This window comes from Scyliorhinus torazame, chromosome 20 (genome assembly GCF_047496885.1).
Source record: "Scyliorhinus torazame isolate Kashiwa2021f chromosome 20, sScyTor2.1, whole genome shotgun sequence".
In the NCBI taxonomy this organism is placed as follows: domain Eukaryota; kingdom Metazoa; phylum Chordata; class Chondrichthyes; order Carcharhiniformes; family Scyliorhinidae; genus Scyliorhinus; species Scyliorhinus torazame.
The window spans coordinates 783,591-806,313 of record NC_092726.1 but is presented as its reverse complement, the minus strand read 5'-3'; the positions used below and the strand labels follow the sequence as shown (position 1 = coordinate 806,313).

Sequence of the window (22,723 nt, the reverse complement as noted above, 5' to 3'; positions counted from 1 at the left end):
TTGTAACATTACATAACGCACTCCGATTATGTCTGTCTGCATTCCAGCACACAGGCTGGAATTCTTTCTGGTTGGTTTTATTCTCGGCTGCAGAATTTCACCAACCTGCATGATACGTCACATGTACTGCGGGGCGGGGGTCACATCTGTTCTAGAGTAGGTTGCGGGAGATCAATCTCCCGGCACGGTGGTTAGCACTGCTGCTTCACGGCGCTGAGGACCCGGGTTCAATTCCAACCTCGGGTCACTGCCTGTGCGGAGTCTGCACATTCTCCCGTGTCTGCGTGGGTCCTCCGGGTGCTCCGGTTTCCTCCCACAGTCCAAAGATGTGCAGGTTAGGAGGGGATTGGCCATGATCAATCGCTCCTTAGTGTCCAAAGTTTCGGTGTGGTTGGGTTACGGGGGTGGAGGGGCTCTTTCGGAGGGTCAGAGCAGACTCGATGGCAGAGGCTGAATGAAGGACGTGGACAGTGCTGCTCGGCAAAAACATTTGTTGTCCGTGCCTGATTGTGCTGGAGAAAGTGATGCTGAGCCGCCTTCCTATAGCATGTGGTGTAATACACCCAGGTAAACCTGGATGGCTCAGTAACACGGAATGTTGTTAGAGAGTGTTTAGATTTTTGTATCTAAAGAGGCTGTCAGCACCTCACCATCAGATGAGACAGGTAAAACCTGTTTCATAAATTTCATAGAATTTACAGTGCAGAAGGAGGCCATTCGGCCCTTCGAGTCTGCACCAGCTCTTAGAAATAGCACCCTACCCAAGCCCACACCTCCACCCTATCCCAGTAACCCCAATGTTGGACACGAAGGGCAATTTTAGCATGGCCAATCCACCTAACCTGCACATGTTTGGACTGTGGGAGGAAACCGGAGCACCCGGAGGAAACCCACGCAGACACGGGGAGAACGTGCAGACTCCGCACAGACAGTGACCCAAGCCGGGAATCGGACCTGGGACCCTGGAGCTGTGAAGCAATTGTGCTAACCACGGCTTCCGTGCCGCCCCACAGAGATGGGAGTATCCAGGAATTTTACTAATATCTAAAAGCCGACCACTTTGACCAGGCTTTCAGTCGGTGTTTTCATTTCTCCACTGGCTCATGGCACTTTGTGTTTGACTCCACTCCTGTAATAAAAATCAAGGGCGTGATTAGCGGACTCAAGCTAAAGTTCACTGAATGGGCGTGTTTAGCAGCAGCGCGAAGAAACATCCCGCCACCCAACGGCACTTTGCAGTATTGTTTGGCCTTGGAGAGTTTCTACCCTCCTAGGCTGCACTTTGAGGGATTGCCTGCTGGCAAGGAGAAGCAGGGCCGCAGGAAAGGCTCCTCGCAGATCGGGGCTCCATTTTGTCTGGCAACCCCAATCTTCCTCTTCCTTCACCCCCCCCCCCCCCCCCTCCCCTTGCTCTGTTGCTCCCTCACTCCTCCAACATTGGGGAGGTTTCCGAGAACTCCCCTCCAGCTGGCAAGGATATGTTTGTATGGGCCAGTACTAAATGGCGCCCTGGCGACGTCACCCAGGTGCAGCCGGTGGGTTCTGTAGCCATCTGGGATGGCCACGTCCCGATTACAAAATGGACACTTGCAAAGACTGCAGGGAAAATTGGACAATGCTAAGAAACAAGCAGGTGCAAGCTCTGTCTGTTGATCAGAACCTTAAACTCTCAGACAGGACAGAAACTACCAAGCAATCTACATACTAATGAGCCATCTCCGGGGACAAAAGGGAAACATTTAGATGCACAATGTTAGGACAGACTCCCCGGCGCCAGAAGAAGCTAAAACAAAGCAGATTGACAGTCACCAGGACACGCCCAGCGATTAGGGAACCAACCCTCTATTGGAGGAAGATCGATATGACTGATTGGGAAAGGCCCAATTAATTGAGGCCAAGCGCAAGGCCCGCCCAAAAGTGCGCGAAGCCCTTTTCAGTATAAAAGATATCCCCCAAGGGAGAACGCCCCCCCTTTGGCCTTGGCTCTCACCGAAGAGAGAGACCAGCCGAGCAGCTACAGCAGACCAAGTAAGTTCCAAGTCAACGCTCGCTACGAGATAGACGCTCCTAGTTGCTACCCTGAAAGCAGCTCAACCCAGCAGCCTCAGAACCGAGCAACGGCCATTGTTCCTCTGACTGAGTGGGCGCCCGAAGCTAAGTATAGGCTTTAGTAATAGTGATAGTTTAGTTTGTAGAGTTTAGGCATGAGTAGATTTGACTGTGTGTAAATAAATGAGCATTGCTTTTGAACTTACTAACTGGTGTATCGAGTCATTGATCAGTATTCGGTTCTGAACCTTGTGGCGGCGTCGAAAGATACCTGGCCACTCTTGAGCAAACGTGATTAAATAGAGCCAAATTAAGAACCAACCAAAAGTTAGCAACAGTTCTCTGGCCATGAGCCGTAAGGCTCATTTAAATATTCAGATTGGGATCCGGCCCAGTTCGGGCGAGATCCAGATCACGTTGGGTGACTCGCACAAGGTTTGGTGCCTGACCAGGAGCCCGATTTGGGGCTCATTTGATTCACCCGTTGTACCAGATCCACAAGGGGGTGTCCAAAGGGATGCTTTTATATCGTGCCCTTCACAACTCCTGCCTGTCACAAAATGCTTTGCAGCTAAAGAAGGCATTTTGAAGTGTGGTCACAGTTATAATGTGAGAAACATAGCAGAAGTATGATAATGATCAGATAACATGTATTTGTAATGTTAGTTGTGAGGTAAGTATTGGTAAAGAAACCATGGAAATTGAAAATACTGCATTGGGATGGAGCATGTTCACTTGAGTGGGTAGTTAGAACCTTGGTCTGGTGCCCACGCGGAACAATACTTTTCACTGTTTCTCGGTACAAGTGACAATATATCAATCCAATTCAAAACTTAAAGGAAGAGTATTATTTGAATGGTGATATATTGGGAAGTGTGGATGTACAAAGGGATTTGGGTGTCCTTGTACACCAGTAAATGGAAGTGGACAGGTAGGTGCAGCAACAATCAGAAAGGTAAATGACATGTTCGCCTTCATTGCAAGAGGATTTGAGTTTAGATGTAGGGATGTCCGACTGCAGTTATACAGGGTCTTAGTGCGACCACATCTGGAGTATTATGTGCAGTTTTGTGCTCTCTACCTAAGAAAGGATATGCTTGCCATAGAGAGTGCAGTGGAGGTTCAGTAGGCTGATACCGAGGTTGGTGGTACTGTCCTACGAGGAGAGTTTAGTTCGACTAGGCCTGTATTCACTTAAACTTTGAGGATAAGAGGCAATCTGATTGAAATGTATAAAATTCTAACCAGGCTGGAGTTCGCACTGTTGCTTCACAGCGCCAGGGTCCCGGGTTTGATTCCCGGCTTGGTTCACTCTCTGTGCGGAGTCTACACATTCTCCCGTGTTTGCGTGGGTTTCCTCCGGGTGCTTGTGGGTTTCTTCCCACAAGTCCCGAAAGACGTGCTGCTCGATGAATTGGCCATTCTGAATTCTCCCTCTGTGTACCCGAACAGGCGCCAGAGTGTGGCGACTGGGGGATTTTCACAGTAACTTCACTGCAGTATTAATGTCAGCCTACTTGTGACACTGATAAAGATGATTATTAGTGGAATGCCGGCCTGGATTATGGATACAAGTCTCTGGAGTGGGATATGAGATCATGACCATCTGACTCAGGCAAGAGTCCTGCCATTGATCCAAGGCTAATTCTTGTTCTGATCATTTTATGACACCAAAGCGCTCTGTCAGTTCAAATTGTTGCTGGATCAAGTCAGCAACCCCTCATTTCCAGCTGGAATCCACACTAATAACACGGGTCCTAATTTCCTCCATTTGTGCAACATTTTCATCCTGCTCACCTGAGAACCCGATTTGGTTGTCCTGGTTTGGGATTGACCTGGAGCTGTGTCCCAGGCTGCATCGTAAGATGTCACGAGGAAAACAGGAGCTTCATCCAGACCATGTCTCCGTATAACTGAAAACTGTGATGCTGCATAATCGGATTACAGCAGAATACTGCGAGTAACAGCATGGAATAAGATTGAAAACTTGAGGCGCAAGGGCTGCAATTTTTGTCTCATTCTGTGTTTTTTTTGCCAGGTCAATGACCAAATGGTTCTCGAAGGTGGCATTTCAGATGCCGCATCAGGAAATCATTGACGGCTTGAAGATTTGTATGGTGGCATCCCTGAAGAAATATTATGAGGTAGTAAAGAAAGGAATGACAAGTCAACGCTCTGTGTGCGTTTCCGTATTTCTGCATTTTAACCAAGATTCTCGCACACAATAGTTTGGGGACAAGATATTCTCAATTACAGAGTTCTCTTTCCATCTGCCTCTGCTTCTGTCCTCTTTGCAACATCAGTTCCTTGTTCAGATCAGTGTGCCCAGCTAGTCTTTCTGTGTGGAATTTGCTTATGATTAGATTGTCATTTATTTCTCTGTCCCCACAGACCCCCTCTAAATAAACATGGTGATACCAGTACCCTTAGATGAGGCAGAAAACTACCGACCTCCCTTCTTGGATGGGAGGAGGGTGAGAAACATAGAAAATAGAAGCAGGAGGAGGCCATTCGGCCCTTCGAGCCTGTTCCGCCATTCATTATGATCATGGCTGACCATCAAGTTCAATTCCCTGATCCCGCCTCTCCCCCCCCCCACATCCCTCGATCCCTTTAGCCCCAAGAGCTATATCTAATTCCTGCTTGAAATCAGTGTTTTGTGCTCAACTACTTTCTGTGGTAATGAATTCCACAGATTCACCACTCTCTGGGTGAAGAAATTCCTCCTAACCTCAATCCTAAAAGGTTTATCCCTTATCCTCAAACTATGATAATAATCGCTTATTGTCACAAGTAAGCTTCAATGAAGTTACTGTGAAAAGCCCCTAGTTCTGGACTCTCCCACCATTGGGAACATTCTTTCTGAATCTATCCTCTCCAATCCTGTTAGAATTTTTAAAGTTTCTATGAGATCCCCTCTCACTCTTCTAAACTCCAATGAATATAATCCTAACCGACTCAGTCTCTCCTCATATGACACCCTTCCTCAGATAAGGAGACCAAAACTGCCCACAATACTCCAGGTGTGGCCTCACCAATGTCCGATACAATTGCAGTAAAACATCTCTATTCCTGTACTCAAACCCTCTCGTTATGAAGGCCAACATACCATTTGCCTTTTTTACTGCCTGCTGTACCTGAGCGCTTACTATCAGCAACTGATGCAATCGAACACCAAAGTCTCGCTGAGTACCCACCTCTTTCAATTTACACCCATTCAAATAATAATCTGCCTTCCTGTTTTTGCTACCGAAGGGGATAACCTCACATTTATCCACATGATACTGCATCTGCCATGCATCTGCCCACTCACTCAGCCTGTCCAAATCCCGCTGAAGCATCTCTGCATTCTCCTCACAGCTCACCCTCCCACCCAACTTTGTATCATCTGCTAATTTAGAGATGATATATTTAGTTCCCTTGTTAATATATTTTAATATATAACGTGAACAGTTGGGGTCCTAGCACAGATCCCTGCGGTACCCCACGAGTCACTGCCAATCAGAAAAAGACCCATTTATTCCAATTTTTTGCTTCCTGTCTGCTAACCAGCTTTCTATCCATCTCAAGACGCTACCCGAAATCCCATGCACTTTAACTTTACACAGTAATCTGCTATTTGAGACCTTGTCGAAAGCCTTCTGAAGGTCTGAATCTCTCTGGTTGACTCTGTTAGTTACACCTTCAAAGAATTCTAATAGATTTGTCAGGCATGATTTTCCTTTCATAAATCCATGCTGACTTTGTCTGATTACACCACTGCTTTCCAAATGCTGCGCTATGAAATCCTTGATAGTGGACGTTCAGCAACTTCTGCACTACTGACGTTAGACTCACTGGTCTATAGTTCCCTGTTTTCTCTCTACCTCCCTTTTTGAATAGCGGAGTTAGATTCGTTACCCTCCAATCTGTAGGAACCATTCCAGAGTCCAAATAATTTTGGAAAATGACCACCAATGGATCTACTATATCTAGTGCCCCTTCTTTAAGTACTCTGGGATGAAGATTATCAGGCCCTGGGGATTTTTCCTCCTTCAATCCCATTAATTTCCCCAAACCCATTTCTTTACTAATAGTAATTTCCTTCAGCTCCTCACTGAAATCTTTGCTGCTCCGAACTTCCGGTACATTATTCAATGTCTTCCTTTGTGAAGACAGAAGGCTCTCTTTTGCCGCTATCAGAAAGGAATGCAGTCAGCGCTGAGCTGACATGAAAAAAATAGTCCCGGTGACAGATTGAGAAATATAACGGGTGTAAGTGGCACGTGGCGCCTTTAACAGCATTGCTGATCAATTATCCTTCCCTACATTTACAATGGGCATGGGTACAAGGCATCTAAGAATGGGCAGGGGTAGAAGGCACCAACTCTCTGCAGTCCCTCTCGTTCCAGCGGACAGTTTCTCTCTTTCTTCTTGTCCCTTTTTCACTGAGTTAGAATCATAGAATCATAGAAGTTTACAGCATGGAAACAGGCCCTTCGGCCCAACCAGTCCATGCCGCCCAGTTTTTTACCATTAAGCTAGTCCCAGTTGCCCGCACTTGGCCCATAACCCTCTATACCCATCTTACCCATGTAAGCATCTAAATGCTTTTTGAAAGACACAATTGTACCCGCTTCTACTACTACCTCTGGCAGCCCATTCCAGACACTCACTACCCTCTGAGTGAAGAAATTGCCCCTCTGGGCCCTTCTGAATCTCTCCCCTCTCACCTTAAACCTATGCCCTCTAGTTTTAGACTCCCCTACCTTTGGGAAAAGATGTTGACTATCTACCTTATCTATGCCCCTCATTATTTTATAGACCTCTATAAGATCACCCCTAAGCCTCCTACGCTCCAGGGAAAAAAGTCCCAGTCTATCCAGCCTCTCCTTATAACTCAAACCATCAAGTCCCGGCAACATCCTAGTAAATCTTTTCTGCACTCTTTCTAGTTTAATAATATCCTTTCTATAATAGGGTGACCAGAACTGCACACAGTATTCCAAGTGTGGCCGTACCAATGTCTTGTACAACTTCAACAAGACGTCCCAACTCCTATATTCAATGTTCTGACCAATGAAACCAAGCATGCCGAATGCCTTCTTCACCACCCTGTCCACCTGCGACTCCACCTTCAAGGAGCTATGAACCTGTACTCCTCGATCTCTTTGTTCTATAACTCTCCCCAACGCCATACCATTAACTGAGTAGGTCCTGGCCTGATTCGATCTGCCAAAATGCATCACCTCACATTTATCTAAATTAAACTCCATCTGCCATTCGTCGGCCCACTGGCCTAATTGATCAAGATCCCGTTGCAATCCTAGATAACCTTCTTCACTATCCACTATGCCACCAATCTTGGTGTCATCTGCAAACTTACTAACCATGCCTCCTAAATTCTCATCCAAATCATTAATATAAATCACAAATAACAGTGGACCCAGCACCGATCCCTGAGGCACACCACTGGTCACAGGCCTCCAGTTTGAAAAACAACCCTCTACAACCACCCTCTGCCTTCTGTCGTCCAGCCAATTTTGAATCCAATTGGCAACCTCACCCTGGATCCCGTGAGCTTTAACCTTCTGCAACAACCTACCATGCGGTACCTTGTCAAAGGCTTTGCTAAAGTCCATGTAGACAACGTCTACTGCACTACCCTCATCTACCTTCTTGGTCACTCCCTCAAAAAACTCAATCAAATTTGTGAGACATGATTTTCCACGCACAAAGCCATGCTGACTGCCCCGAATCAGTCCTTGCCTCTCTAAATGCTTGTAGATCCTGTCTCTCAGAATACCTTCTAGCAACTTACCTACTACAGACGTTAGGCTCACCGGTCTGTAGTTCCCAGGCTTTTCCCTGCTGCCCTTCTTAAACAAGGGCACAACATTCGCCACTCTCCAATCTTCAGGCACCTCACCTGTGGCTGCCGATGATTCAAATAGTTCTTTCCTTCTCATGTTGAACATGGAACATGGAAAATACATTATGGAGATAGTAGCCCTGGTTTGAACTGGGCGAGTGGCCTTGACTGGCTGCAATTAGCAGAGAGTGGCTGGGGTCTGACATATTTCACTGACACAGTACCTTCACCCTTCTGTGCAGATAAACCACTGTCTCCCCGAGAAGATTGCCGTGTACCGGGATGGAGTGTCTGATGGCCAGCTCAATACGGTGACAGACTACGAACTTCCTCAGCTGTTGAAGTGCTTTGAGGTGTTCAGCGATTATCACCCTAAGATGATGGTGATCGTGGTACAGAAGAGGATCAGCACCAATTTGTACGCGCAGGCGGAATCGGGCAGGCTTGAGGTGCCACCTCCTGGAACTGTGATGGACCACACTGTCACCAACAAGGAATGGTGAGTCAACAGACTGAGTGTCAATGTTTCAAAGTACTGTTAGCCCAGGGCCGTCTTCTTGCAGCTATTCTGGATTTGTGTTAATGGAGCCCTGGGAACCGCTGTCTGGCTTGATGTGAGAGCTGCCCTCTGGTCTGATAATGCACAGCTCTGGAAAGTGAAGCACAGGCATTAAAAATGAGCATTACTCTCACAGAAAATGCTGACTCTCTAACACTGATGTGTTAAAACAAGGCCCCTGTACATTGTGCCACGGGAGAAACCTGGTGTTTTGTCGCAATAACCTTTCCATTTCGGGCTGTATCTGGCAGTATCTATTCCCAAGAAGCATCAGGATGTGAGGACAGCACGGTGGCGCAGTGGGTTAGCTGAGGTCCCAGGTTCGATCCCGGCTCTGGGTCACTGTCCGTGTGAAGCTTGCACATTCTCCCCGTGTTTGCGTGGGTTTCACCCCCACAACCCAAAGATGTGCAGGCGAGGTGGATTGGCCACGCTAAACTGCCCCTTAATTGGAAAAAATGAATTGGGTACTCTAAATTTTTTTAAAAAGAAAGTAGGGTATGAATCCAAAACTTAATTCCTACTAAGCCGTTATCTCGGACCCTGCTTTTTGCTGACCTTGTCCAGAGTATGTTGCTGGGGTATAAGTCTGATATGTTGATGTCCTCTTTGTTTGGTCTGGTTTGTCCTCCCTCTCTTCTCAGTCTCAGAACTGTTGAAGTTACTTAAGCAGCAGCTGAAGGTTTCCCCTACCTTAAATTGGGCACACTATCTGTCCTTTGTACTCTTCTTGTGCTATTTGTATTGTTCACTGCCCGACCGGTTCCATTGTGGATGAAACAGCAACTTTGTGAGATTAGTTGCTTTCAACGCTCATTGTGCTTTTTCTGTTTTGAAGGACCGACTTCTTCCTTTTGGCCCATACAGTCCGACAAGGTTGTGGAATCCCAACGCACTACATCTGTGTATTCAACAGTCTGAAGCTCAGCCCGGACCACATGCAGAGGTAAGGCGGGCAGGACAGAGTATGGCATAGAAAGCATTAAAAAAGCTTTGCATTTTACAAAGAAAACATTGGGGAGGTCAGATTTGCACATTTATGGACAGGCTACCTCATCCTGTGCTTCATAACTCTGGCTATGCAGAGAGCTGGTTCGTAATGCAGAGGGAAGCCAGCAGCGCGGGTTCAATTCCCAGACTGGCTGAGGTTATTCAGAAAGGCCCCGTCTTCTCGCCCTGCTCTTCGCCCGAGGTGTGGTGATCCGCGGGTTAAATCACCACCAGTCAGCTCTTCCCCCTCAAAGGGGAAAGCAGCCTGTGGTCAACAAATGATGACAGCCTCAGATTAAAGGGACGATTCTTTAAAACCGAAATGAGGAGGAATTTATTCAGCCAGAGGGTGGTGAATCTGTGGAACTCTTTGCCGCAGAAGGCTGTGGAGGCCAAATCACTGAGTGTCTTTAAGACAGAGATAGATAGGTTCTTGATTAATAAGGGGATCAGGGGTTATGGGGAGAAGGCAGGAGAATGGGGATGAGAAATATATCAGCCATGATTGAATGGCGGAGCAGACTCGATGGGCCGAGTGGCCTAATTCTGCTCCTATATCTTGTCATCTGGGACTATGGTGACTTTATGCAGAGAATGAAGCTGACAAGTAGTCTGAGTGAATTGGGTTGGAAGACCCAATTGAACCACAGCACAAACCGTATTAAACAATTATAGGTAGGTATAAAATATTTACACATCCCGTCTCCTTTCTAAAGTTGTACATGTCACATTTATCTTTTATCCATGTCTGGTTAATTCGCAAACTGAAGTGACGTCATTGAACGGATTTTTTTCTGACCAAGCTGTTGGTGGATGCACTTTGGCAGTAACAGTCACAGAGAAGTGGAATCAGGGTGTGACACTGAGATATTCCGTGAAGCGTGGGCACAGGGAGTTAAAACGGGAGAAGTGAAAGTAAAGGGAGTCAGGTGTTGCCAATCGGAATACTATCCCACCAGCTTCATCAATAATGTTGCTCTTTAGAGTCGCAAATATGATACTGAGGTTCATTTTGTGATATGTTATGTCCAAACAGCGTCGCCAATACTGTGGGTGATTCTGTTTCCCTTACTGAACCACAAGGCTTTCCCGTATATCGATCAAATGACCACACAACTAGTTAGTCAGTTCAAGTTCAAAGATGGTTTATTTACATACAAGGGTTACTTCGACAAGCAAGCACAATATACTGCAAGTTAAACTACACCTATCAGCTACAATAACTTATACTTAACTTCAGGACGACTGGCGCTGTGCAGATTGATAAGGCCTTTATCTCACTGGCTGGTTTGAAGAAGTGGCTCTGTCTCTGCTGGGCTCATCCGTCAGGTAGCGATCGTTGGTCTTGAACTTGGCTGTCTGGTCGTTATGCTGCAGTTGGGCTGGCACAGGCCGGATCCAAAAGAGGCAGAACAAATGGCTGTGTCCCCTTTTATCCCTCTGGGATTTTGCGCTCTTTGAGGCGGTCCTTGATCTTGGACCCAATAGCTCGACAGGGCGCTGATCACTGCCTTCGATTTCGGCCAATAAAGGGGCGGGTGCCTTGGTGGCTGGGCGGGTCCTTAGCGGTCATTGACCTTGGCAGTTCGACTTTCTGAGTAAAGGGAGTGGCGCCGATCAGTCTGTGGCTGTACCGGTTTCTTGATTGGAGTCCTATTGTTCTGGGGAACGGGCCATTAAAATGCAAACGAGCGGGGGTTTCGATCAGGTCTAGCTACCTGCGTTTCAAATACACAGAAGCTCTGTATCTATCTGAGTCCTGGGTTGGCCATAATTCCCATGGTCCTTTGCAGGTGGCCATCTCGGATGGCTACACAGGCTTTATTGACCTGAGTTTTGTAAAAATGGTGAATATGTATTTGTTATGTAAAGTTTTATACAAACAGCGGAATGTAAAGGTAGGTTCGCAAATTCATAGATAGAACTTACAGTGCCCTAAGGAGGCCCTCGGCCGATTGAGTCAGCACCTGCTCTTGGAAAGAGTACCCCAGCCAAGCCCACACCTCCACCCTATCCCAGTAACCCCAACTAACCTTTTTCGACACTTGAAGGGCAATTTATCACGGCCAATCCACCTAACCCGCACATCTTTGGACTGCGGGAGGAAACCGGAGCACCCGGAGGAAACCCACGCAGACACGGGGAGGACGTGCAGACTCCGCACAGACACACCACACCAGCTTGCAGGGGAACGTATCTATTTGCATTTCAGTTGTACTGAAGCCCCATCTTCCCTTTATCTTCTGCGAATACTTTGACCAGTAGTCGCTGCTGGTCCAGTATTTGATCCCTGAATGCTTGTCCGGTTTCCCAGGCACAAGTAATGAAGGAAAACCCACCTTCCAAGTGGAAAGTAAGTTTGGATACGGACGCAGTCTTTCACATCCTCAGGATATCCAACATGCTTCTAAAGTCATTGTGTTGTTGGTCGAGGGCTAATTGTTTGACAAAATGCAGGAGAACCCCTCTGCTTTTCCACAGGATCGTTTACACCCACCTCAGCAAGTAGCTGGGACCTTGGTTTTTAAAAAAGTTTTTTTTAAGAGTACCCAATTCTTTTTTCCCAATTAAGGGGCAATTTAGTGTGGTAAATTCACCTATCCACATCTTTTTTGGGTTGCGGGGGTGAAACCTATGCAGACACTGGGAAAATGTGCAAACGCCACACGGATATCGACCCGGGGATGGGATCGAACCCGGATCCTCAGCGCCGTGAGGCAGCAGTGCTAACCGCTGCACCACCGCGCCACCCCTGGGGCCTTGGTTTAGCGCCTTGTCCAAAAGGCAGCATCTTTAACGCTGAGTTACACTCTCAGCATTGCCCGGGGTTGTGACACCAGATGATCTGCTCAGTCACTGGAATGGGAGTTAAAACCACAATTTGTGACTCCGAGGGATGTGCGCGATCCACTGAGACACGACTGACCTAAGTGTTGTGGTTGGCTTGCATTGCAAACCATTTTTTTGGTTTCTCGGAGCTGTGCACAGCTGCAGGAGAAGTGCAGCCATGACTCAGTGCGTCTGAGTCAGCTCGTGGAGGTTCAAGACCCACTCCCGAGACTCGAGGACACAATCCAGACTGTCAGCCGGGCAGTGTTGTAATGTCGGGTGTACCATTATTCAGACGAGACATCAAACTAAGGCCCTTTCGATGGATATTTTAAAAATCGCACAGCACCATTGGAAGAAGAGCTGGAGAGTTCTCCCCGCTGCTTTGTCCAACATTTATCCCTCAAACATTTTGTAAAAACACAGGTTGTCTTGCTCAGTATTATGTTGGTCTTTTTTGAAGCTTGCTGTTCACAAATTGGCTGCCACACTTTCTACACGACAACAGCGACTCTTAAAAATGTATTTCATTTGCTGGAGAGCACTTTGAGAGGTCCTGAGGATGTGAAAGGTGATATATAAATGCAAGTCTTTTATTTTCTCTTCTGGGCTTATGCTGTTATCCACTTATTCCCAATGGAAACCCTGCTGTTTATTATTTTTGCAGGCTCACCTTCAAGCTGTGCCACCTGTACTGGAACTGGTCGGGCACGATCCGTGTGCCAGCGCCCTGCAAGTACGCCCACAAACTGGCCTTCCTGTGCGGCCAGTCCCTGCACCAGGAGCCGGCCGCCCTGCTCTCCGAGCTGCTGTTCTACCTGTGAAGCTGCCAACACACCTTGCGTGTGGGGAAAACAAAAGTGGGAAAACTGTTGGTGGGGCGGTAGACGTGCCGGGGACGCCTTCTCCAAATGGGAGCCCGTTCAGGGTGGGACAGAGGATTGTTTCCCCTGAGACTTTGTTTGCTCGTTCGAACTGCAGAGGAATTCTCTCACTGAAGCATTTTTTTTTTTTGTTTTCAAAGTGACACATGGTTAAGACATGAAATGTGCTGGTGAAACAAACCAAACAAATAATGGCTGGGGCTGAATTGGTTTGTGTGTTTATTCAGTGTTTTAATTTTACCGGTTGAAGTAAGTGCTGCCAAGGACTCATCCCTCCCCCACCCTGCAACAGATTTGCTTCTTGGGTTTAACACTGAAAGTGTGACTCATCTGGAACGTTCTGTGGACTTGACGATTTGCTTAAATTTCGGGAGGGAAGGAATAACAGTCGCTTTGGTCAGGGTCTTGTCGAAAGAGGAATCGCAAAATCAAAGGGCTTTCTTTGTTCACTGTCGTCATCCAATCTCCCTGACGGTCCGCAGTGTCCAGGACTGCGAACCTTCATCTCGATTAGGTTGGATATTATTTTAGCCGTTGGGAACTCTTGCACTGAGGAATATAGCAACGGGAATAGGCGATTCGGCCACAGGAAAAAACTGGAAATGCTGTAAATAATTGCTGTGTCTGGCAGCATCTGTGGAGAGACAAACAGTCCATATTTCAGGACTACCTTCCTCTCTGTAGATGCTGCCTGACCAGCTGGGTGCTTCAATGCAAATAAAGGCAAGCAGGAAAAGGATCCAGACTGTCTCACATCACTGCAATTCTCCATGCACCTTGATGGGGGCAATCCCCCACCCTCCCCCCAAAATCTGGAAGTCATGGTAAAAATCCAAAACACTTGGGGAAGGAAATCTAGAAAATTCTTCTCCGATCTCAATTAGTGATTGTTACTAGTTGAGGAGATCAGTCTGCCCAGATTAATGTTATACAGTACCCACCCCTTGTGCAAGATAATCTCCACCCCAGCTCTTGCTTGAAGGAATTCAGTGAGTCAGTGTTCAACACGAGCTGCCAGCCTGCCCCGCAGGTCCACAGTTGTGTGGGAAGAAGAGAACTCCAAACAAGGTCCAGTTGTTTCTGTTTAATTTCATTTCGAGGGGATATATTTGTTGCAGCCTATTCAGTGTGAAAGAGACGGGTTCTTTGGGCCGAATTAGATCTTCTGTTCTTGGTTAAAAAGCTAATCAAGATGTTAATGAGCTGGATAAAGGGGTTTGCTTCACCTTTTGTTCATATTAAGTGATTGCTGCTGCCCGAGAACTCCTCACTAACAAGGGCAGCAATAAATGAGAATTTGTTTTTCCTTTTCCCTGGGACTGTTGTTTGATCTTCCTCTTGATTTGCCTGTCCTGTTGTCATGAGCTAATTGTATTTGCATTGAAATTGTCTTTTAATAATGACAAATTGTTTTTCTTTGAAAGATATTTACATTTTAATGGTCACACCCCCTAAAGGTGGCATCTTAGGATCTGGACGTCATTGGCAAGGCGAGCATTTATGATTGCCCATTTCCGGGTTGCCCTTTGAGGAGCCGGTGCTGAGCTGCCTTCCTGAATCGCTGCAGCATGTGTGGTGTATTAACTCCCACAATGCTGTGAGGTAGGGAACTCCAGGATTTTAACCTGTGACAAAGCTCTGCCTGATGATAACCTGTTACGTTGTGCGTTATTTCCAGCTTTGTTATTTTGCCGTCTGGTCTCCAGATCTTGAATGAAATTGGAGGAGCGAGCTCCTCCTCCTATTGCTGACTGAGATTTCTAAGAACAGTAGGTTCGTTTCATCCAGTCTTGATGCCAGCTGGTACCAAATGAAGATCACCTCTGTAAATTCTCAAAAATAAAGGGAGAGTTTTTCTTAACGCACATCAGTTGGTCACTTGAATTGTTCTATCCCACAGGACTTGGGATTCGTGTGCTGGGCTATAGCAGGCCAGTTGAAATAATTTTATTTGCGTTTATTTCCAAACTCTTCCAACGTGAACCGTTCACTTTTTCAGCAGATGTTGGTCTGTAATGAGATAAGTGGTTCTGATGAGTAGCTCAAATCCATTACATATCAATCCCAAATCCATAGGGTAGAATAGAGGAAGAGGAGGAGGCCATCCGTTCCTTCAACCTATTTCATCATTCAGGAATGTCAGATCTGTATTTGAAATCCACCGAGCTGTCGTGGTTCTTTAACCCCATAATTCTGGTTGGCTAAAGATTGAATTCTTCAGTCCCCCCCCCCCCCTCTATCTCTCTTTTTCCCCCTCCCACGCCCAACTAGTCAGTTTCAGATCTACACGACCCATCAGGGATGACTTGCTGCCTGCTAGTTAATTTGGAGAAACACTCTAACCTCCAGCTGAGATGGTGTCAGCAACGTGGTTAACCCTGACTGTTTCGTCGATGAGCAGCCAACATTTAATTACTAAATTGCTCCATCGGATTAAGTGCGTCTAGCCACCTTGCTAACTGAGGAGAAACATGTACTGTCGTCAACACGTACTTTGTTTCAATTGTCTTGATTGCGATGGTGTACACCTGAAAGAAGATCTTTGTCGTGCATGTTCAAGCCTTGCCTAGTTTGGTGTGATGTGGGTTGAAGGCAGAAAAAAACTGCCATCAAATCTTTGTCCTAACCTCACAACTCGGCAACCCCCGTCGGTGGGCCTGTGTGTTCTTTGCGGCTGAAACCAGCGATCCTCACTGGCTGCCTGTCTGAGTCAATTCTCTTTTGATTCCAGCCCTTGGTGTCACGGGCTTACAATCAACTGGGACTGTCAAAAGCTCCATTCACTTGTGATCATTCCACACAACCAGCTTAATATCAATGGGTAAACTTCAGTATCATACAGGGAGTAAACCTCTGGATTGTCAAAATTACTCTGAAGCCAAGACTGTCTCATTCAGGGAGCCTTTTATCTCCAGCCCTGTCTCAAGTTAAATCCCGACTTCAGGTTCAGATTGCATTCACACTGTATTCACCATGTCAGTGCAAAACACTTAATGCGGAGTTCACAGCCATGAAGTGAGTGCAGTGTTAAGAGTTGTTGAGGAGACTCATCCATCACTGCCCAGCTATCTGGGATTGAGTGTACTTCATGGGTGATATCTAAGCATTGAATGTGGAGTTGCTCTGTTTCGTGCCCTCTCTCTCTCTCTCTCTCGCTATCTCTCACATGCAGAGTAAACCATAATGAAGAGGATACTCACCGCTACAATACTACTGCCAGACCACAGTCATAATTGCAAGGCAGGGTTCTGCCCATTGAAGAGGCTGATTTTCTCGACAACCCAAAAGAGCAGGCGGCTGGATGTACAAGCTTGTGTCCTTGTACATCATATTTAACACACAGCATGTTTTTGAGATCAGGAGTGGACTAACGAACAAGGTGGCAGTTCCAGCCCAGCTCCCTCATCAACTATATGATGGACATGTGTCTTCAGCAATTTCAAAAGACCTCTGCAAAGTAAGATGGTGCCACCGTCGAGATCCACACTGCACAGAAGGAAGCCATTTTGACCCATTTACTTGTGACGACAGAAAGCTATCCCTCCGTCCCATTGACTTGCTGTTCTGTTTTGAGGTATTTCTCCAATTCCTTCTGAAAGTTGTTATTAAATCTGCCTCCGTCACCTTTTCAGTCAGTGCATTCCTGATCACAAAAACTTGCAGTATGCTAAATGAATAAGTACTCCTCCACATCTTCCTTTATCTTTTATCCATTATCTTGAACTGTTGATGACACCCAAGTCCAGAGCGGCATGTTCCCAGGATAAGCCACGACCTGCTTAATGCTGATCCTTGGGAAAGAGGCTTGGTGAGGCTGTTGGGCTGACTCTCCCTCTGCGTTCAGGTTCAGCAGTTTGGTGTGACCTAATTCCCTCCGACTCATGCTACTACGTTTGTCTTTTTGTCGCAAATTGTTCTCTTGTGGGTTTGCCCTGAAACCTGCTGTTTGCAGGTCGGAGAGCTTCATGAAAGGGAGCTGCTCAGGAATACACCATACGCTACAGGAGTAACTGCTTTCGGAACTTTTTTATCAAGACAAGGATCAAAGCACCTTCAACCTCAACTCGGCGCAGACCAGGAAATGGTGCCCAAGCTCAAGATGTATCGACAGCCCCAGGACCCAATCTGGAATTAAAATGCCTGGATCAGTAAAAGTGATTGGCATAGAAACCCAGTGCTTCACTGATGTCCTTTCGGACCCAGTCCTGAACTTGCTGTGGTCTGTGTGTGACCCCAGGCTCCCGGCAATACGGTCGACTCTTAATTGTTCTCTGAACTAGCTCTTCAGCCACTCTGTTGTTTCGCCACCATCTCAAGGCAGCTGGGATAGACAAACTCTGGCCTTGCCAATGACATCCACCTCCGGAAAATTAATTGAGAAACAATTGGGCAATGTTTCAACTGCATCTTGCTTATGGAGCGACAGTGCCACCGTTTGGCTGCCACCTCCAGTCTTCGCAGCTGACCAGTTGCTCAAGAGGTTGAGGGCAGTGCTTCATATCCCCAGTAACGCAGCTATGAAAAGAATTTCCTTTCTAACTGGACGATAGGCTTCAAAACCATCCTTTACAATGCCATCTACCGTGTTGGTGAAGGCATGAGGGGAATAATGATAGTGGACAACCTTGCCTCCAGTTTTGAAAGAGAGGACCTCACACACCTTGCATAGAATCCCTACAATGCAGAAGGAGGCCATTCAGCCCATCGAGTCTGCACCGAACCTTCGAATGATCACTCTACCTAGGTACTACCCCATCCCCACAGCCTAACCTACACATCTTTGGACACTAAGGGGCAATTTAGCATGACCAGTCCGCCTAACCTGCACGTCTTTGTACTGTGTTAGGAAACCGGAGCACCCGGAGAAAACCCACGCAGACATGGGGGGGAATGTGCAAACTCCACACAGTGACCTAAGGTTGGAATCAAACCCGGGTCGCAGACGCTGTGAGGCAGCAGTGCTAACACTGTGCTACCATGCCATCAGATCTTTGAACTATGTGCATTGGGTACAAGCCACGATTCAGCCTGGTGACTCAGAAATCTGCCCAGCATCAATTCTGAATTAAGTATTTACGTGGCACGGCAGCTTTTTGAACCGCAACTTGAATAATTGTGTACACAGAATTAAGGAACTTTGAATGACGAGGGAAAACCATGCTGCCAGAGGTATTTCCTTCTTAATGCGCTCTGCATGAGGCACAGGTCACTTGCAGAGTAACATCAAGCAACAAGCTGTTTGAAATCTAATCTGAACCTTATTAGTTATTCTGTGGCTCTGTAATGCATCTGATTAACATGTTACAATGATCAGTTACGCTATGGACATAGTGCTGTCCAATTCACCTGTCGCCCCTGCCTTCACTAGGCTGCCTAGGCTTCTCGTTGACTGACATTTCATTTGAAGTTATTGTCCTTGCTTGTCTATCACCCTGCTCCTTTAAGATCCTCCTGTGGATCATATCTTCCTCTCCTAATATCTCATTATGTAACTCCGGTTTTGTTTGATTCAGTGTCTGTGAAGTGTCTTGGGCTCTTTTACTTTGTTAAAGATGCTATATAAATGTAACTTGTTGTTGGTCTATGACTTGACATCACAAATAAATGGGTAAAATTTAAGTGATGCTTCTGACAAAGACAATTCTTGTTCTTGAATTTTAGGCGTGACCAGTATTTGAACACCTAGAAAAGCGGCCGGCTCACTTGTTTCTGAGGTTTACGTCTTGTTCCTCTAGATTCCAATCTACTAAACTCTGATTACCCAACCGTCTGTACCCACATATCCGTTTGTATTATAAATCATATGGCACTGTCCTTCACCCTTTCAAATTTTCCAAATCCTTCCTCCGTAAGATCACCGTTTACCCCTCTGTCCTTGCTTGGTATCACGTCATCTCCAATCCATGTAGTTTGCCTTCTACCATCCTGGCAATCACATAATGCAATAATAAAGTTGTTGGTTGATAATAGCTATCAGTTAGTCCACAACAGACCAGACCTAGACCTGAGTGAAGACATCTGCAGTGGTGGAAAACTTTGGAAATCATGGAACAAAAGTCACCTGTCCCCCCCTGCCCCTTCCCAAACATGGCATACTTACCATGTCATGATCCATACTAATTCCCCAACGAATCCTTGTTTGTATTTTGGGGGAGGCGGTGGGGTCGTGGTATTATCACTAGACTAGTAATCCAGAGACCCTGGGTCCCAGGTTTGAATCCTGCCTCGGCAGATGGTGACATTTGAATTTAATAATAATCTGGAATAAAAAGTCTAATGATGACCATGAAACCATTGTCGATTGTCGTAAAAACTGGTTCACTAATGTCCTTTCGGGATGGAAATCTGCCGTCCTTACCCGGTCTGGCCTACATGTGACTCCAGGCCCACAGTAATGTGGTTGACTCTTTTAAAAAAAAAAAAACAGGGGCTGGTTTAGCTCACTGGGCTAAATCGCTGGCTTTTAAAGCAGACCAAGGCAGGCCAGCAGCACGGTTCAATTCCCGTACCAGCCTTCCCGAACAGGCGCCGGAATGTGGCGACTAGGGGCCCTCACAGTAGCGTCATTGAAGCCTACTCGTGACAATCAGCGATTTTCTTTTTTTTTTTTCAAATGCCCCCTCAAGGGCATTGAGGGATGGGCAATAAATGCTGGCACAGCCTGCGATGCCCACGTCTCCAATCGGATTCACCAGCTCCTGCTACATTTAAATGTGGACATTTTGAGATTTATCCCTCCTCGACCTCGACACAACCTTTAACAGATTAAAAATAAGGGAGTGGGGGCAGCACGGTGGTGCAGTGGGTTAGCACTGCTGCCTCACGGCACCGAGGTCCCGGGTTTGATCCCGGCTCTGGGTCACTGTCTGTGTGGAGTTTGCACATTCTCCCCGTGTCTGCGTGGGTCTCACCCCCACAACCCAAAGATGTGCAGGGTAGGTGGATTGGCCACGCTAAATTGCCCCTTAATTGGAAAAAATGAATTGGGTACTCTAAATTTTTTTTTTTTAAAAGGGGTTGGGTGAGACGGTCGCATGTTTTTGGAACGCTTTGTGAAAAAGCGGCGGCAGTGTCTGAATATGTTTTTAGACAAAGGTGGATCGATTCTGCATTAGCAAGGGGTCATTGGGGAGTAGGTGGGATACGGATTTGTAGGGACTGTCAGATCAAGCATGATCTTATTAAATGCTGGAGAAGGCCCGTGGGGCTGAATGGCCTACTCCTGCTCCTACTTATGTTCTTATAATTAGGAGCAGGAATAGTCCACTTGAGTCTTCCAAGATTTCCACCAGTCAATCTGGGCTGATCTTCCACCATGGCTCCGCTTTCTATGCTATCCCCAAATCCCTTGATTTTTTTTGCTATCCAAAAATCTATTGATGTCTGTACAGTTTGATTGCCGCCTTGGGTCACTGCCTGTGTGGAATTTGCATGTTTTCCCCGTGTTGGCGTGGATTTCCTCCGGGTGCTCAGGTTTCCTCCCACAGTCCAAAGTTGTGCAGGTGGGGTGGATTGGCCGTGATAAATTGCCTTTTAGTTGCCAGGGATCTGGAGGTTAAGTGGGGTTGTGGGGAAGGGCGATCTTTCGGAGGGTTGGTGCATACTCAATGGGCCGAATGGCCTCCTTCACTGTAGGGATTCTGTGATAAATCCACCTTGATTTCACAGACACAAGAACAGTAAGCATTCAGCCTACTACAGCTGTGCCAATTCTTTGAAAGAGCAGGTCAGTTCGTCCCTCTGTCGTAGTATTATAGAATTCGGCCCATCGAGTCTGCACCGGCCCTTAGTTAGTGCACCCTACTTAAACCCACGCCCCCACCCTATCCGAGTAACCTCATCTGACCTTTTCTTTTGGACACTAAGGGGCAATTTGGCATGGCCAATCCACCTAACCTGCACAAGTTTGGACCGTGGGAGGAAACCGGAGCAGCCGGAGGAAACCAAGCAGACACGGGGAGAACGTGCAAATTTCACACAGACAGTCACCCGAGGCCGGAATTGAACCTGGGTCCCTGGCACTATGAGGCAGCAGTGCTAACCTCTGTTACACCATGTCCTCTTCTTTCACTACAGCCCTTTTCTTTTTTTTTTAAAATATGTTTTATTGAAATTTTTTTCCCAAACAACAATTTTTCCCCTCTTACAAAGCAAACGCAACAATAACAATACAGAAATTTTTAACAATACACAAGTAACAAAACCCCTTTATCTTTGACCTAAACTAAACCCCCCCCCCCCTCCCCCTGGGTTGCTGCTGCTGGTCATCTGTCTTCCCTCTAACGTTCCCCTAGGTAGTCGAGAAATGGCTGCCACCGCCTGGTGAACCCTTGAGCCGATCCTCTCAGGGCAAACTTTATCTGCTCCAGTTTAATGAACCCCGCCATATCATTTACCCAGGCCTCCAGTCCGGGGGGTTTCGCCTCCTTCCACATGAGTAGGATCCTGCGCCGGGCTACTAGGGACGCAAAGGCCACAACGTCGGCCTCTTTCGCCTCCTGCACTCCCGGCTCTTCTGCAACTCCAAATAGAGCTAACCCCCAGCCTGGTTTGACCCGGGCCTTCACCACCTGCGAAATCACTCCCGTCACTCCCTTCCAATACCCTTCCAGTGCCGGGCACGCCCAAAACATATGTGCGTGGTTTGCCGGGCTCCCGCCACACCTCCCACATTTGTCCTCCACTCCAAAGAACCTGCTCAATCTTGCTCCCGTTATGTGTGCTCTATGTAGCACCTTAAATTGAATCAGGCTAAGCCTGGCGCATGAGGAAGAGGAATTTACCCTGCTTAGGGCATCAGCCCACATACCCTCCTCTATCTCCTCCCCTAATTCTTCTTCCCACTTTTCTTTTAGTTCGCCCACCGACTCCTCCCCCTCTTCCCTCATCTCTTGATAAATCTCTGACACCTTGCCCTCTCCGACCCACACCCCTGAAAGCACCCTGTCCTGTATCCCCTGTGTCGGGAGCAACGGAAATTCCCTCACCTGTTGTCTAGTAAACGCCCTCACCTGCATATATCTCAAGAAATTTCCCCGGGGCAACTTATACTTTTCCTCCAATGCTCCCAAGCTCGCAAAAGTCCCATCTATAAATAAATCTCCCACCCTCCTAATTCCCAACTGGTACCAGCTCTGAAATCCTCCATCCATTCTTCCTGGGGCGAACCTATGGTTGTTCCTGATTGGGGACCCCACCAGGGCTCCCCGCACCCCTCTCTGTCGCCTCCACTGTCCCCAAATATTCAGTGTTGCCGCCACCACCGGGTTCGTGGTAAACCTTTTAGGTGAGAACGGTAGCGGCGCCGTTACCAGCGCCTCTAAACTCGTCCCTTTACAGGACTTTCTCTCCAGTCTTTTCCACGCCGCTCCCTCACCCTCCATCATCCATCTACGTATCATTGCCACATTGGCGGCCCAATAGTAATCACCCAAGTTCGGTAGTGCCAATCCTCCTCTGTCCCTACTACGCTGAAGGAACCCCCTCCTTACTCTCGGGACTTTCCCTGCCCACACGATGCTCGTGATGCTCCTGTCTATTTTATTAAAAAAGGTCTTGGTG

At 47.1% G+C, this 22,723-nt stretch overlaps 1 protein-coding gene across 1 annotated transcript in view; it reads left to right on the top strand.

The window, feature by feature from the left end:
• The window catches only part of piwil2 (piwi-like RNA-mediated gene silencing 2), a 91,808-nt gene extending 73,027 nt beyond the window's left edge, over positions 1-18,781 (top strand). Inside the window, exons 20-23 of the mRNA XM_072485548.1 lie at positions 4,088-4,193; positions 8,143-8,399; positions 9,298-9,405; positions 12,946-18,781. Of these exons, the coding sequence (XP_072341649.1) occupies positions 4,088-4,193; positions 8,143-8,399; positions 9,298-9,405; positions 12,946-13,102 (628 nt within the window). The 3' untranslated portion in view covers positions 13,103-18,781. The remainder of the gene's footprint in view (positions 1-4,087; positions 4,194-8,142; positions 8,400-9,297; positions 9,406-12,945) is intronic.
• The last annotated feature ends 3,942 nt before the right edge of the window (positions 18,782-22,723 follow it).